This window comes from Cariama cristata, unplaced genomic scaffold, assembly GCF_000690535.1.
Source record: "Cariama cristata isolate BGI_N322 unplaced genomic scaffold, ASM69053v1 scaffold9583, whole genome shotgun sequence".
Taxonomy (NCBI): Eukaryota; Metazoa; Chordata; class Aves; order Cariamiformes; family Cariamidae; genus Cariama; species Cariama cristata.
This window is the reverse complement of record NW_009607807.1, coordinates 1-13,613: the sequence shown is the minus strand read 5'-3', so window position 1 is coordinate 13,613 and position 13,613 is coordinate 1. Positions and strand designations below refer to the sequence as shown.

Sequence of the window (13,613 nt, the reverse complement as noted above, 5' to 3'; positions counted from 1 at the left end):
CTCAGTTTGGGATGTGCTGCTGAAGGCCACCGTGTGCTCCCTCTGCTCTCTGGCTCTTGCTGACACAGGAAGAAAAACATGCTGAGATCCTCAAGACAGACAAAGTGCCCATGATAAGGTAGCCTGTCGTGGTGTCACCACAGCCCTCAGCTAAGCACCATAAAGCCGCTCGCTCGCTTCCCCCACAATGGGATGGGGGAGAGAATTGGAAGAGTACTAGTGAGAAAACTCATGGTTTGAGATAAAGACAATTTAACAAGTAAAGCAAAAGCTGTGCAAGCAAGGAAAGCAAAACAAGGAATTCATTCACCACTTCCCATTGGCAGGCAGGTGTTCAGCAATCTCCAGGAAAGCAGGGCTCCATCACACATAGCAGTTACTTGGGAAGACAAATGCCATCACTCTGAACGTCCCCCCCTTCCTTCTTCTTCCCTCAGCTTTATATGCTGAGCATGACAGCATATGGTATGGGATATCCCTTGGGTCAGTTGGGGTCAGCTGTCCCAGCTGTGTCCCCTCCCAACTTCTTGTGCACCCCCAGCCTACTCCCTGGTGGGGTGGGGTGAGGAGCAGAAAAGGCCTTGACTCTGGGTAAGCACTGCTTATCAGTAACTAAAACATCTCTGCCTTATCAACACCGTTTTCAGCACAAAACAAAAACATAGGCCCATACTAGCTACTGTGAAGAAAATTAACTCTATCCCAGCCAAAACCAGCACACAGCCCCAGCTAAGTGTAGCCCTTGGGCAGAGAAGCTGCAGGGGCACAGCGAGGATCATTGCACCTCTCCGGGAAGGCCTGGGATAAAGAAGAAATAAGGTTGTGATTATTGGCCCAGCTCTATCATCTGCTACAGGACTGTCAGGGCTCCTCACGAGACAGAGGTTATCAGAGGCACATAAGTACTTCAGGCAGAGGTGCCTCTCTGAACGCTGCGTGTCAGACTCTTATTTTCTGATTTGTTTCTGTTTCCCTCTTGCTGTTACTGTATGCTTTCTGCAGATCCTTGCTATGTCTTTGAGATGATTCAGCAGAGCAAGCTAATAAGATGCAGCAGCATCAACAGGGTGCCTCCTCTCTGGGAGGGGAAAAAGATGTATTTCCTTCTTTCACTACTTATTTTGGAAAGTGAAACCAGAAGAGACTGGATCGTGTCTCCCTCTTTGCTGTGGGACGTGAAAAGCCATTCTTCTGCTACTCTGTCTGTCGGCCCCTGGTTTTCTTGGGTACGCTCCTTCTTTAGCAACAAACTGGGCAGGGAGCCGGACTACACAGTGGTTGGTTTTGATTTAAGATGGGGCAGGACACAGCCCTTCAGCAGCGAAGAAGCTGTCAGAGTCAGCTCCTCCCAGGAGAAGGTAACTTCATCAGCTTTAGCTTTCCTCAGGGTAGTGGTAGTACTGGAAAGAGAAGCTGGAGGGGAGCAGAGCGTGTTGCAGCCCTGCACAAAGGCAGGCTGTGGTGTTTCTGCCTACAGGGCTGACCTCCACGTTTCATGGATGTGACAGTCCCAGGATGTAGGACATGATGTAGCCAAGTTCTTGGCTCAAGTGAACAAGCTCACTCAAGAGCAGGAGGAAATTTGGTAATTCCCTTAAAAGGCAAAAGGAAATAAATGGCATGGCAGTTATCTTAGAAGTGCTGGGACATTTATGAACTTGCTACCTCAAATTCAGGAGGTAGAGGAAGGCCTTTCCACATTGTTGTTTGGCTACGTCTTGGCAATCCAATTTGCTGGTCTCTCTGTTGGTTGTTTTCATACCATATGCTTCATGTTTTACACAATATACACACAAAAGAAGTTTTTATACAATGTACTTCAGCAAAGGAAAGTGTCCGAAGGTTGACCAATGCTTCTAAACCACATAGCAGTTCTTGCAAGAAAAACAGGGTGTTGACTTCGTGACCGTATTCACACAGTGTACAGCCTTTAAAAAAAGGGCATGAAAGTGAGTGTGGAGCTACCTGGAGCAGGCACGAGAAGAGCAAAAGTACAACTAAAGGGGTGATTTACCCAGAGGTGGTTGTTTGGGTCAGGGTGTAGGGTGCACTTTGCTATGAAATGCTGAGCTTCGTCTGAAACCTACTCCCCGGAGTGAGTCGGCGCTTGGGGTGCTGAGTTTCCTGAGAAGGCTCTGCATTTCCAGCTGTCTCCATACTATGTACTCTGACCATGACAATGTTTGTGAGATGGTCTACATAGTTGTCCTGTTGTAGGCCTTGGCCACACCATGATGGGCTCCCTCAGTGCAGCAAATGCCAAGTTCTGCCTGGACTTCTTCAAAGAGCTGAGCAAAGTAAAAAGAAATGAAAAATTTCTTCTTCTCCCCACTGAGCATCTCAGCTGCCCTGAGCATGGTCCAGCTGGGTGCAGGGGGCAACACAGCCGAAGAGATGGAAAAGGTGAGTTTCTTTCCTTTTCCTGGGAACTGCTATTAGAGGCTTACATTTGGAAACAGAAAAGAGGCAGGAGCCTCTGGCAGTCTGGGCCATGTTCTTCACAAGCAGGGAACTGAAAGAGGGTCTCAAAGCTCTCCTTTCCAAACACGCTCATTGCACTTGTGGTGCCTGTGAGGCTCCAGTGCAGCCTCAATGCATTCTTTCTGTCGTTGTTAATCTATTTACATAGATTTATATTGCATTTATATCGCAGGTGCTTCATATTCATGAGGTGCTGAGTATGTCAAGTCCAGGAATGAAAAGCACTGCTGGAAAGGTGAGATAGTATTTGAACTGTGTGATAACATTGAACTGTAGCATGAAGCAAAGCAGGGCAAGGCAGACTGACCTGCTAAATGACAGCACTTCATCCAAAAGCACGGTAAGATCAGAGTTCATCCCTGTTCTCATCAAACCTGTGTGCACGTGCAGAAGAGACCCCGTTGCTTTGCTGCGTAAAGTGTTGCCAGATTTAAACAGGATGATCCTTTTTCAGAGTGGAAATTACAGGAGGGACGGGAGACAAGTGTGTGACTTCGGATGGTCAGGAAGCCCAGACACGTGTTTGTGGGTCTTTACATGTCCCTTGCCCCCACAAGTGCATTTGGGGAGAGTGACTATGTTTTCAGCCCGAGGGTACACGGGTGGAGGTCCAGGGGAGAGCGTCTTGCTAAAGAAAGCTTTCCCCTGCTGCTCGCAGTGTGAAGAAGCCGGAGGAGCCCATTCTCAGTTCCAGGAGCTTCTGTCTGCCCTTGGCGAAGCTGGTGCCACGTGTTCCCTCAGCATTGCCAACAGGCTCTTTGGAGAAGTGACTTTTCAGTTCCTTCATGTAAGTGACAACAGTTTACAGGCTTTGTGGTTTTTAAAACTTTCTGTACTACACTTTGAACTTCTGCTAGGACATCAAGTTGCATGTTTCTGTGTTGTTGCTCTTGTGGCAGAAAGGCAAGCTCTCACAGATGAATGAAACACAGAGCGAGCAGAATATTAAGAGTGCAATTTATGAGATTAAACAGGCTTTGTGTAAAGTCAAGGAAAAGGCCTTGCATTTCCTGAGGAGGAGATAAGAATACTTTTGAAAGCCTTGCATAGCAATTTTCGCCTAAATGATGTTTCTTCATGCTTTGATATAGAAGGAATCGGCACCCTTCATCTAATTTTTTTTAAATGCTGCAGCACATTTGCATCTTTAAGAAGTTTTGTAGTGCAGAGCATTTCCACAGAAATCATCACTCCAGACAATGGAAAAAATCATTTGCCCAGGCTGCAAACTGGGATCCTGGGGAGAGAGTTCACATAATTTTTCTCTCTCTCTCTCTGCACACACATGTATATACTGAGCCCTGACTTTAATGGCCTGATCCCAGAGTGTTGTTTTTCCTTCTTTGTGCTGTGCACAACGGGGGAGATGAAGTCCTTGCATGTTATTTTCCATTTGCTGGCACTTGGAAGTGAATGAGGCTTCACACACAGTGGGATGAGAAGTAAGGGCCAGCTTGCAACCAGGGCCAGGGAGCAGCAGTGGGGAGACTGCTCCCCAAGGACAGGGGAGCAGGGGCCATGGGTGATGGCCAGGATGACAGGGTTGTGCCTTGCCCTCCCCAACTACTATCTTGCTGACATGGTTGTTGTGGTGAAAAAGCAAAACACCCTCTCACAAAGAAGAGCAAGAGTAAAAGACAGCAGAGCTGGGACTCTCTTAGGTGAAAGGTGTCCTGGGAACTGCTTGCTTGGCTCCTCCCTGTGCCCAGAAGGTCTCTGCTGAAGAGTTACGGTGCGCATACAGGACATTAATACTAGAACAAGTAGCCCCACGCAGAGCTCTGACCTATAGGTTGGCATCCATTTGCCAGACTCCTATTTTTCCCTGTGGTCAAATAGCTCCCCGATTACCATCATGAGAGCCACCCCTCTTCCCTGCTTTGCAGCAATACTTAAACTCCACGAGGGCCTTGTACCACGCAGACCTGGAAGCCGTGGACTTCATTAATGCTGCTGAAGAGTCCAGAAGGAAGATGAATTCCTGGGTGGAAAAACAAACCAGTGGTAAGGACAAGGCGTGTGCTTGGCTGCCTGGGGAGTGTGCATCAGGACCACGTGAGAAGTCAATACCTGGTGTCTGAGTTTCTTCCTTTCCCTGAGTGTAGCAACATTCAGAAATGCTGTGGAGTGATTCATTTTGTTTGTGGCTACTGTAAAAGCAGCGTGGGGAATAAGATGGCCCTGAGCTTGTGGGAGTTTTGACTCTGCTAAAGCTGTGTATCAATTCTTGCCCTGAACGAATAATTCTTCCAAGTGAGGAAGTAATGGGATCATCCTCAGTCAATGGTCAAAACGAAAGCATAATTCACCTTTGTTTGTTGTTTTAAAGGGAAAATTAAAGACCTGTTCCCTCCTGGCTCTATTGATAGCAAAACGGTGCTAGCTCTGGTCAACGCTATACACTTCAAAGGGCAATGGACTGTAAAATTTGAGGAGAAAAACACCAGGGAAATGCCCTTCAGGCTGAACAAGGTACAGTTGGGACAAGAGCTGTGAGGAGCAGGGGAAGGTGGGGAAAGTCCTGGTCACCTGTGCTCTGCTGTCTGCAAGGCAAGTCTCTGCCTGGCTCAGGTGTGGGGGCCCACTTTATCCAAGCCAAGAGCCTTCACGCTGTGAAGTGGGAAAGCAGCATCCCTTTCCCAAGTGCCTCCATGACAGAGGTCATGTGAAGGCAAGCTTTGGTACCTCCTTGGAGAGGCTAAGTTATAGAGCAGACTTTGCTGAGGGCACATCAGCCTTTCCCAGGCGTTGTAGTGGAAGCTGGCTTTATCCTTTAGGAAAGAGAGGAGTCGTACAAACTACAGCATAGAGGACAAGAAGCCCTTAGAGCAACTGTTACAGCTTTCATGGAGCTCGAGCCTCCTCCTATGCTGTCAGCAAAAACATATAGTGGTTTGAGGAGTGTTTATGGAAAATGAGCAAGAAATTTCAAGCAGGTTCATCCCGTGGGTTTTATTACCTGCTTTATTTTGTCTGTTTTTTTCTAACTATTGATTGGCGTTCTGTATTTTAGAGAGAGAACAAGAATGTACCAATGATGTCTCGGACAGGAAAATATAAATTAGCCAGGATAGAAGAAGAGCAAGTGACAGTGCTGGAGCTCCTGTACACTGGAGAAGAGCTCAGCATGTTCATTCTTCTGCCAGAAAACATCTCTGATGAGTCTACTGGCCTTGAACAGGTAACACTCCTGTCTCTGCTCCTGGAAGGAGAAACTAATTGTCCATCTACTACTTAAGATGCTTCCCAGCCATGCAGGCCAAACTTCTATCTTTTATTGTTATGGGGTTTATCTTGCTTTCCATGGGCGGAACACCATTGCCTGTGTAAAGATTAGAGAGATTCATGGCTATATAAATCTTTTCAGAAGAGCAGAGAAAGACTGGGAAAACCTACTCAAAAGCAACACTTTGTAGCCTTTCCAAGGGAGTTAATGCCTATTTCAGTGGACAGAACGTAGCACTAACGAAGGGAACTTACTTCTTCCTTGCAAAAGTATTGGGACGCGATGCTGTATTGGTGTCTGGTAAAAATCTGAACAAATGAGAAGGATCCCTCTGAGAAGGCTGGATCTGAATTTGCCTTATTTCACACTCAGTAGCTATAGGGCACAGGTTCTGACTTTGTCATGAAAATGAGGCTTTTCATTAAAGGGAAGTGTTGCTGTGAGCATTTTGACCTAGTTTCTCATGGCTGTGATGCTCTGTGTTTTCTCGTTGCAGATAGAGAGTGCTGTCACCTATGAGAAATTAGCAGAATGGACCAACATGGAGAATGTGTATCCACAAAAAATCACAGTGTACTTGCCCCAGTTCAGAATGGAGGAGAGCTGTGAGCTCATAGCAGTACTGCAGGCTCTGGGGATGAGGGATGCCTTCATCCTTGAACAAGCTGATTTCTCTGGGCTGTCAAGAGAACCTGGGCTGTTCCTCTCCAAGGCCATTCACAAGTCCTTTGTGGAAGTTAATGAAGAAGCCACTGAGGCGGCTGCTGCTGCAGGGGTGACTGTAATACCGTTGTGCCTCCACATTCCTTACGAGTTCAGAGCTGACCACCCATTCCTTTTCTTGATCAAACACAATCTGAGCAAGAACATTCTTTTCTTTGGCCGATATTGTTGCCCCTAAGGGTAGAGCAGATTCTACTTCTTTCTTCCCAAAGAGACCACAATACTGTGGTAGAAAGGAGTAAGGCATAAATAACATGTTGCTATCAAGTGTCACTGGCATTTCCTGAAATCCATAATCTTGATCCCAAGAAAAAAACACCAAGCTGCTTTGGCAAAGCTATTGGAAAAAATTATAATGGGCCTTTCCTGTTTAGAGCTCTTGTCAAACAAGACAACAATGCTAATAGGGCTTATTTCATTCTTATTTCATTCTTAGCCATGAAAACTCTCATTGAAGTCAGGTTGTCTAAGCAGATGGGTGAAGTGCTGTATAAATAAGAAGTCCAAAACAATGCATCCCCTCTTCAGCTGTACAGCAAGGCTGGTGGTGGGGCCAGCCTCCAGAAGGTGTTGCAGACCTCCTCCCCAGCTACGAGGTCCCAAGCCAAAGACAGCTCAGTGCTGAACCCCCCACTTTCCTCCAGCAACCCCATCTCCAGCCTGCCATGATGGCAGTGAAACCCACAGGTCATGTTCATGTCCTGAGTGCAGCTCCACACAGATGTTGGGCCTGGAGATACTTAGCTGCATTTGCATTTGTCCCTCACTCTTCTCCTCAGGTACCCTCTCCAGCCCTCCCCGTTGGGAAGGACCTCTGAAATGACAAGAGCCCTTCCCACAGGGGTAAAGACACAAAAGCTGTCCCTGGGCAGAGGTAGCTGGTCTTCCCATTCAGCATAGGGGAGAGAAGTCCTTCTCCTCTCTGGTGGGCCCTGAGGGGTTATGGTCTTTGCCTGGCTGTGATTTGGCAGCGAGTCTTTGCAGTGCGAGGCAGCACCTCCTGAGGGAGTGCAGGCTCCTCAGTGTTGTGCCGTAAGGGGTCCCAAGGGGTACCACAGCAGTCCCATTTCCCTGCTCTGCGAGTCCAAAACTTGAACACCTTCACAATGACGCCAGCTGTCTGTCTGACAAAGCCTGGGCAGGTTTCAGGGGGAACCCAAAACCCCTGCAGTGACGTGCTGTCTGACCACAAAACGTTGGCTGCACCTCCTTTGTCCTCAGCTGTGCCATGCCTGTGTGTTGTTTCTGGGGAAAGATGAATATTGCTTTCTTCCCTTTTTTTGTCTCCTGCTGCAAGCGTCATGTGTAGACACATTGTAGATCATGGGTAGGCACATGGTCTGACACATTGCATGCCATGAGGGCCTGTGGTTTTCCAAAGCTTGATACATGTTCAACAATGAACAATAGCTTAGAAGTAATTTTAACGATAGCAGTCCTGTTAACTGTAGTAGCTTCCTGAACCATATAGTGTGGCAGCAATAAAAGTATTCAAAACATTTAATTGGTCTGGCTTTTTGAATCCTGATTTGAAAAATGCCTTAGGCACTCAACACGTTTGAACACCTTGCCACGTGTCTTGTCTCTTGCCTGCTGTATTTAATCCACGAGCAGTGAGGTGTAATTTACCACCACCAGGAACTTAAATGTCCTCCACCTGCATTTCGCTGACTTGCCCTTCTAAAAATAATTATGGATGCAAAAGGGTTTTTTGATGTTTTTTTTAGTATCACTGGGAAACCTTTCAAAGAAAATTCTTCCCCAAAACTCTGGTGTTTGACATGCGCCTGAAAAAACACACCCCTTCAAGACTCTAAGATGTTTGGCCTTGGAGGAAGATTGTTCTAGGTCTGTAATCTCTTATCCTGCCAGTTCTACAGCCTGCTGCCTGGTGAGTGGGAAATTATCTTGCTAAATGATAGAGGGGCGACCACCGAGGGGAAAGGTTTTCTTAATCCAGAATTTCATAATGGATGAAAGTCCCTCTAATGTACCATATCTTCCAAATCATATTTTCAGAATATATTAATGCAATTGTCTTATATCTGTACTGGAGTGTACTCCATGTGACTGGGATGGAGTTAACTTTCTTCATTGCAGCCTGTATGGCGGTCTTTTGGATTTCTGTTGATAACACTAATATTTTGGCTGTCACTGAACACTGCCTGCACAGCATTGAGGCTTTCTCTTTTTTCCATTCTGCCCCTGTCCCCAGCAAATAAGCTGGGGATGGACAAGAAGCTGAGAGGGGACACAGCCAGGACAGCTGACTCAAATTGACCTAAGGGCTATTCCATACCATATAACATCATGTCAGCAATGAAAACTGGGGTAGAGGAAGAAGAGGTGGTGTTTTGTTTGTTTGTTTGTTTTTTTCTCTTGCAAGGTGTCTGTTGCTCAGAGATTGGCTGGGCATTGGCCTGCTTGTGTGAGACGGTGAGTGATCCCTTTTGCATTGTTTGGTTTTTTCGTCTTCCTTTTACCTACTAAACTGCCTTTATCTCAGCTCACGTTCTTTTTCCCCTTTTGCTCTTCCTATACTCTTCCCCTTCCTTTTGGGGACAGAGGGGAGTAAGCAAGGAGTTGTGTGGGCGCTTGGCTGCTGGCTGGGGTCAACCCCCCACACAGGGTTTAGCTGCAGTTTGCCAAATGTGGTAAAATAAAGGGAAGTATTTTAAAAAGCAAATATGTGGCAATCTTTTTTGTTATATTTTTCTTGCATGATATTCATAGGTTTTAATATCCATTTTATAACATAGCATGAAATAGTGAGCTGAGTGTTTTCTATGCCAAAACCCACTTCAGGTAAAGCCTTGAGTCATTGACTTTGTCTTTACTGGTTTTCAGTGACATGAATTGTTATCCAAGTGTATTTGTGCAGTTTACTCAGTTTGCTTCTGCATAGTAAATCTCATTTTCTGCCTGTACAATAGTGAGTGAAGTACTTCAATACTTGTAAGTTTTAGTGAATGCTAGTAACTCCAAAGTTTGGAAACTGCAGTCCTGATGTTGAGATTCACAACTGGGACAGAGAGAATGGAGCTGTACCACAAAATTAATTTGGGTCTGATCCTGGTCTTTTCTGCCTATACAATTTTCGACACTTACAGAATATGCATTTATAAGCTACTAAAACATCAGTGAACTAATATCGAGGGAGTTATGATAGATTTACACCCATGCTTGAGAAGAGAATTCAGCCCCAAGTCTCCAGCTGAGTTTCTCAGACACCTGTGCACGCCAGGAAGAAAAAAGGGCCATCATGAAGTCTCAGTTTAGAAATCAGCCCACACTGTTGTGTCTCTCCATGTCGCACAAAGGCAGTCAAAGGGAGAATATATTTAAAAGTACATCCTGTAGCTGGTTTCCAAATACAGGGGAAAAAAATGAACCATATCTTAAATATATGGTAAACTGCAGCTCTGCAATGAAGACATGTAGTTGCAGGCTGTCCCCACTCTCAAATGAGAAGGCTTGCTGGCAAGATCAGAGCTTTGAAGTAACCCCACAAGTATTTGATGGTGTTCCAGCTCCTGTTTACCTCCTGTGGCTTCGTGTGTACAAGAGGTGGAGGTTTAGGAAAAGGGTCAAACGGTACTTTCCACCAGCAGCAGCAGTGGTTGTGTGTGCTGCTGTACCATGGGGACACTGTTCCACTGGCCCACAAATAGTTGTGTGGGAAGCGTTGTGTCATAATTTCCCAGACACCCTTAATGTCCCTTCATCAGCTTTTTGTAGTTAGATACTTGCCTTCATCTGAAGCACTGTAAGACACTTCTGTGTGTGAAAAGACTTCACATGGGTGTCCCAGGTCAAGTACCAAAGCTATTGGACTTCATGTTCTGTCAAGGCATTCTTGTTCATATCCAACAAGCACACAAGACCAAAATAACAGGGACTACTTTGTGTATTCTGCATGAAATAATGGTTCATGGAAGCATATTGCCTTAAAGTCAGCTTTTCTCTAATATCCTATTCTGTGTAGTAAAAGTATCATGTTTTATGAAGATTGTTGGTGATACTGGTCATAGGTTCTACATTAGATTATACATAAACTTTTACAACCAGCTGGGATACAAGTATCTGGTATTCACAAGGTGATGTATCTGGGTTACAGGCAGGCCAGAAATGAAGAGACTGTCAAATTTTATCCAGGATAATATGAGAGCAACAACTTTATCAATAGTAAAAATCAGTGCAACTGAGAGAATGCAGAAATGAGGAGAGAGGTAGAGAACTTTCTTTTCAGGACAGTTGAGTAGTCCTTGATTACCCCAGGCCTGTAGACAGGGAATTTGAATTGCAGAATGATGAAACATTATACAAATTCCCTGGCAGTATGAGAAAAACATACCATTTGCACATCCACATTATTCTGTGGCCTGAAGAGGAATCTTTTTTCCATGGGAATTCTCTTTTCACACCTCCTCTGGAGCTGAATCGGTTTACATTGGCTGAACATCTGACCCTGTGTTTTCAAATTATACACCTGCCAGTTTCTCACAGGGCTTGGCAGCTTGGGAAGGGTGTTTCCAAATTTTATTTTGTTTTCAAAACTCAGTGACTAACAATATGTGCACAATATTGGCTATCACTTACCCTCCACTTCTGGACCACAATACATCTGATTTCACTGGCTATGAGGACCGGCAAGAACATCTCCACACTAACTTCTATGCTAACAACATATTAGACTACCAAGCAACTGCATAATTTGACTAGCTATGGAAATCACACCACAAGGATTGTCACGGGAATGAGGAAGAACAATTACTTTTAACATCAGTCTGATGGCCAAAAGCAATACCTTTCTCCTCAGAATTGTGAAAATTATACAATGCTCTACAGGGCTGAGCAGCCCTGAAGGGCGTTACAGGTTTCCAACTCCATAATTTGTCGAAGTAGCTCAGTAGTTAACAATACCCACAGTGTTTTGGGTAGTGTGATTAGTGTAGTAATAAGATCTTGGTCATGAGTACATCTACAATAATTACATTTTATGACCAGGGAGACACTCTCAAACACTATGTCTTGTGCAAAGAATAAATTGACTAATAAGTATTTGCATGACTTGGCCAGTAGCATATGTCAAAGTTTAAAGATGCCAGGATGCAACTGTTCTGATTTAGAGTCAGGATGATTTAGGACAGAGATGAGTTAAAACTCCAGGGATAAGGAAGCACTGAAACATAACAGAGGTTTGGAAACTCTTTGTCTAGAAGCTTCTAAAAACAGGTTCAACAAATGCCTATCAACTGTCATCTAGACATCTTTGATCCTGCCTTAGAGCAGCAGATGCACTAGGCAATCTCAAGGCTCCTTCCAGCCACACTTTTCTGTCATTTCCAATCAAAGCTAATTAATGGCTACACAGAGTTGCAAAAGAACAACAGAGATTTGCTCAATGTATCTGTTCAAAGTTATTATGAGATCTGTTGATGGGAATAGATTTTTCGTTGCTTTTTCACATGTTACTCTTGGAAACTTCATTTGCCATATGGACAACAGATTTTATTATCAGCTTCTTCTATATTAAAACCACTGCCCATCCACTGTATTTTCCATGGTGGGTACCAGAGCCCCAGAGGAAGGAGTCTGCACACCATGTAGATTGTGGCTAGTGGCTAAATGCAGATTTTGCAGTAAGTGTCTCCCATTTCTTCAGGTACAAAATGTTTCCGAGCAGTCCTTTGTTCTTTACAACTCAGCTCCAAGAACAATGTGAAAACCAACACCGATCTGTGTTGAATGTGTTGCATTCTCTAAAACGTTTGGAAATTCATCACCAAATTTCATTTAAATTAGCACTGTATAAATTCTTGTAGTAATCCCCAATTCTCTGAAGATATACCTTCTTCTATGATATTACCTATGCCTCTATCAGAGATAAAACAATAAATGTTTGTGATGAGAGTTTATCGCTTTCCAATGTCCTCAGTAACATTGGAAAAAAGCTTGAGGATTCTAGGGAGAAATGCTTAAGTGACAAAAAAAGTAAGGAATTTCCTTTTCACAAGTGCATAAACATGCCTAACTCCCATTTCTGTCACTTGAAGCACCCCAAAGTCCGCCAGAATTATCATAGGTAAGTTTCACTTTGAATTTGTGCTCTGGGTTTTCATCATTTTCTGGGCTGCAGAATGACTGGTTTGGAGGATTATCAGGGCCTCAGCAATGAAATAATAAGAACTGATGTCTGGGGAGACCACTGCAATATCATCTATTGACTGTTGCCTAGATTGAAATGCCAAAATCTTGATGTTTCATCTCAGCAGAATTTTCATTCATGCATACATTTCATTGCTAAAAAAAATGTAACCAGTTGCTACCTTTGTAAGAATGAACTTCAAAATGCAAATCAATGCCTTTTGCACTTTGAAAACCCCCGAACAACAGCTCCACTGGATGAAATTATCTATTATCTTTTCCAAGTGGTTAATCAATATAGAAAAATGGCCTCTTTTTTAAAATGCAAAGGAAGTTTGCTGCGATCTTCATCACTGCCCCCCACAATGCTGGCTGACAAGAAAAGCTAGGCATTGAGATGGATAGGAGTTTAACTACTGGAGGAAGTGCTAGGAGAGGAATATTTATGGACATTCTGTATCTCACAGCTTTAAAAAATGCTGTATTTTTTATTTAGGTAAAAAGACCTGGCTAATAAAACTATTTAAACTGACACAAAGGAATGATATACTAAGATACCACAAATGAGATCAGTCACAAAGCATGGATCAGCTGGCATTATAAAACAGGCTCATCATGCAGAAATATTTATCTGTCTAGCCATAACCCCTTACTCTGTGGAAGCCAGTTAAGAAGACCCATGCAGACATCCTTGCTTACAAATATAATTTCCTGTTATCCATGGCTCATGAGCAGGTGAGAAAGGGTGTGAGCAGAGATGGTACAACAGGCAGAGCTGGCTGCATTGCTAGAGCTTTTTTTTGGATGCTGATAAGTGAATCAAAGATGAAGAATTTTTGGATGCTGTTTTGCATCATGTCTAAGTCTCCCTGGAGAGTAAAGGGATCCATTGCAATCATGGAAAGAAATTCTGGTGCAGAAAGAAGATCAGGTGGAAAAAAACAGTGCTGGGCTCACCTTTTCCCCAGCAAGTTGAATGGCCAGTATGAAGTGGCCCAAGTCTCTGCAAAGTTGACATTCATCAATTCCTGCACTT

General features: G+C 44.3%; 1 protein-coding gene across 1 annotated transcript; it reads left to right on the top strand.

Annotated features, from left to right (window-relative positions):
• The first annotated feature begins 3,058 nt into the window (after positions 1-3,058).
• LOC104159071 (leukocyte elastase inhibitor-like) lies at positions 3,059-6,608 on the top strand. Its single transcript, XM_009696883.1, has 5 exons — positions 3,059-3,268; positions 4,368-4,485; positions 4,811-4,953; positions 5,495-5,662; positions 6,204-6,608. The coding sequence occupies exons 1-5, from the start codon at positions 3,059-3,061 to the stop codon at positions 6,606-6,608; spliced, it is 1,044 nt and encodes a 347-aa protein (XP_009695185.1).
• The last annotated feature ends 7,005 nt before the right edge of the window (positions 6,609-13,613 follow it).

Excerpts from the sequence above, each read along its gene's own strand:
- LOC104159071 (XM_009696883.1), top strand. The coding sequence starts at position 3,059 with ATGTTTTCAGCCCGAGGGTACACGGGTGGAGGTCCAGGGGAGAGCGTC. Across the intron at positions 4,486-4,810 it reads GGTGGAAAAACAAACCAGTG|GGAAAATTAAAGACCTGTTC; the intron begins GTAAGGACAAGG and ends GTTGTTTTAAAG. Across the intron at positions 5,663-6,203 it reads AGTCTACTGGCCTTGAACAG|ATAGAGAGTGCTGTCACCTA; the intron begins GTAACACTCCTG and ends TTCTCGTTGCAG.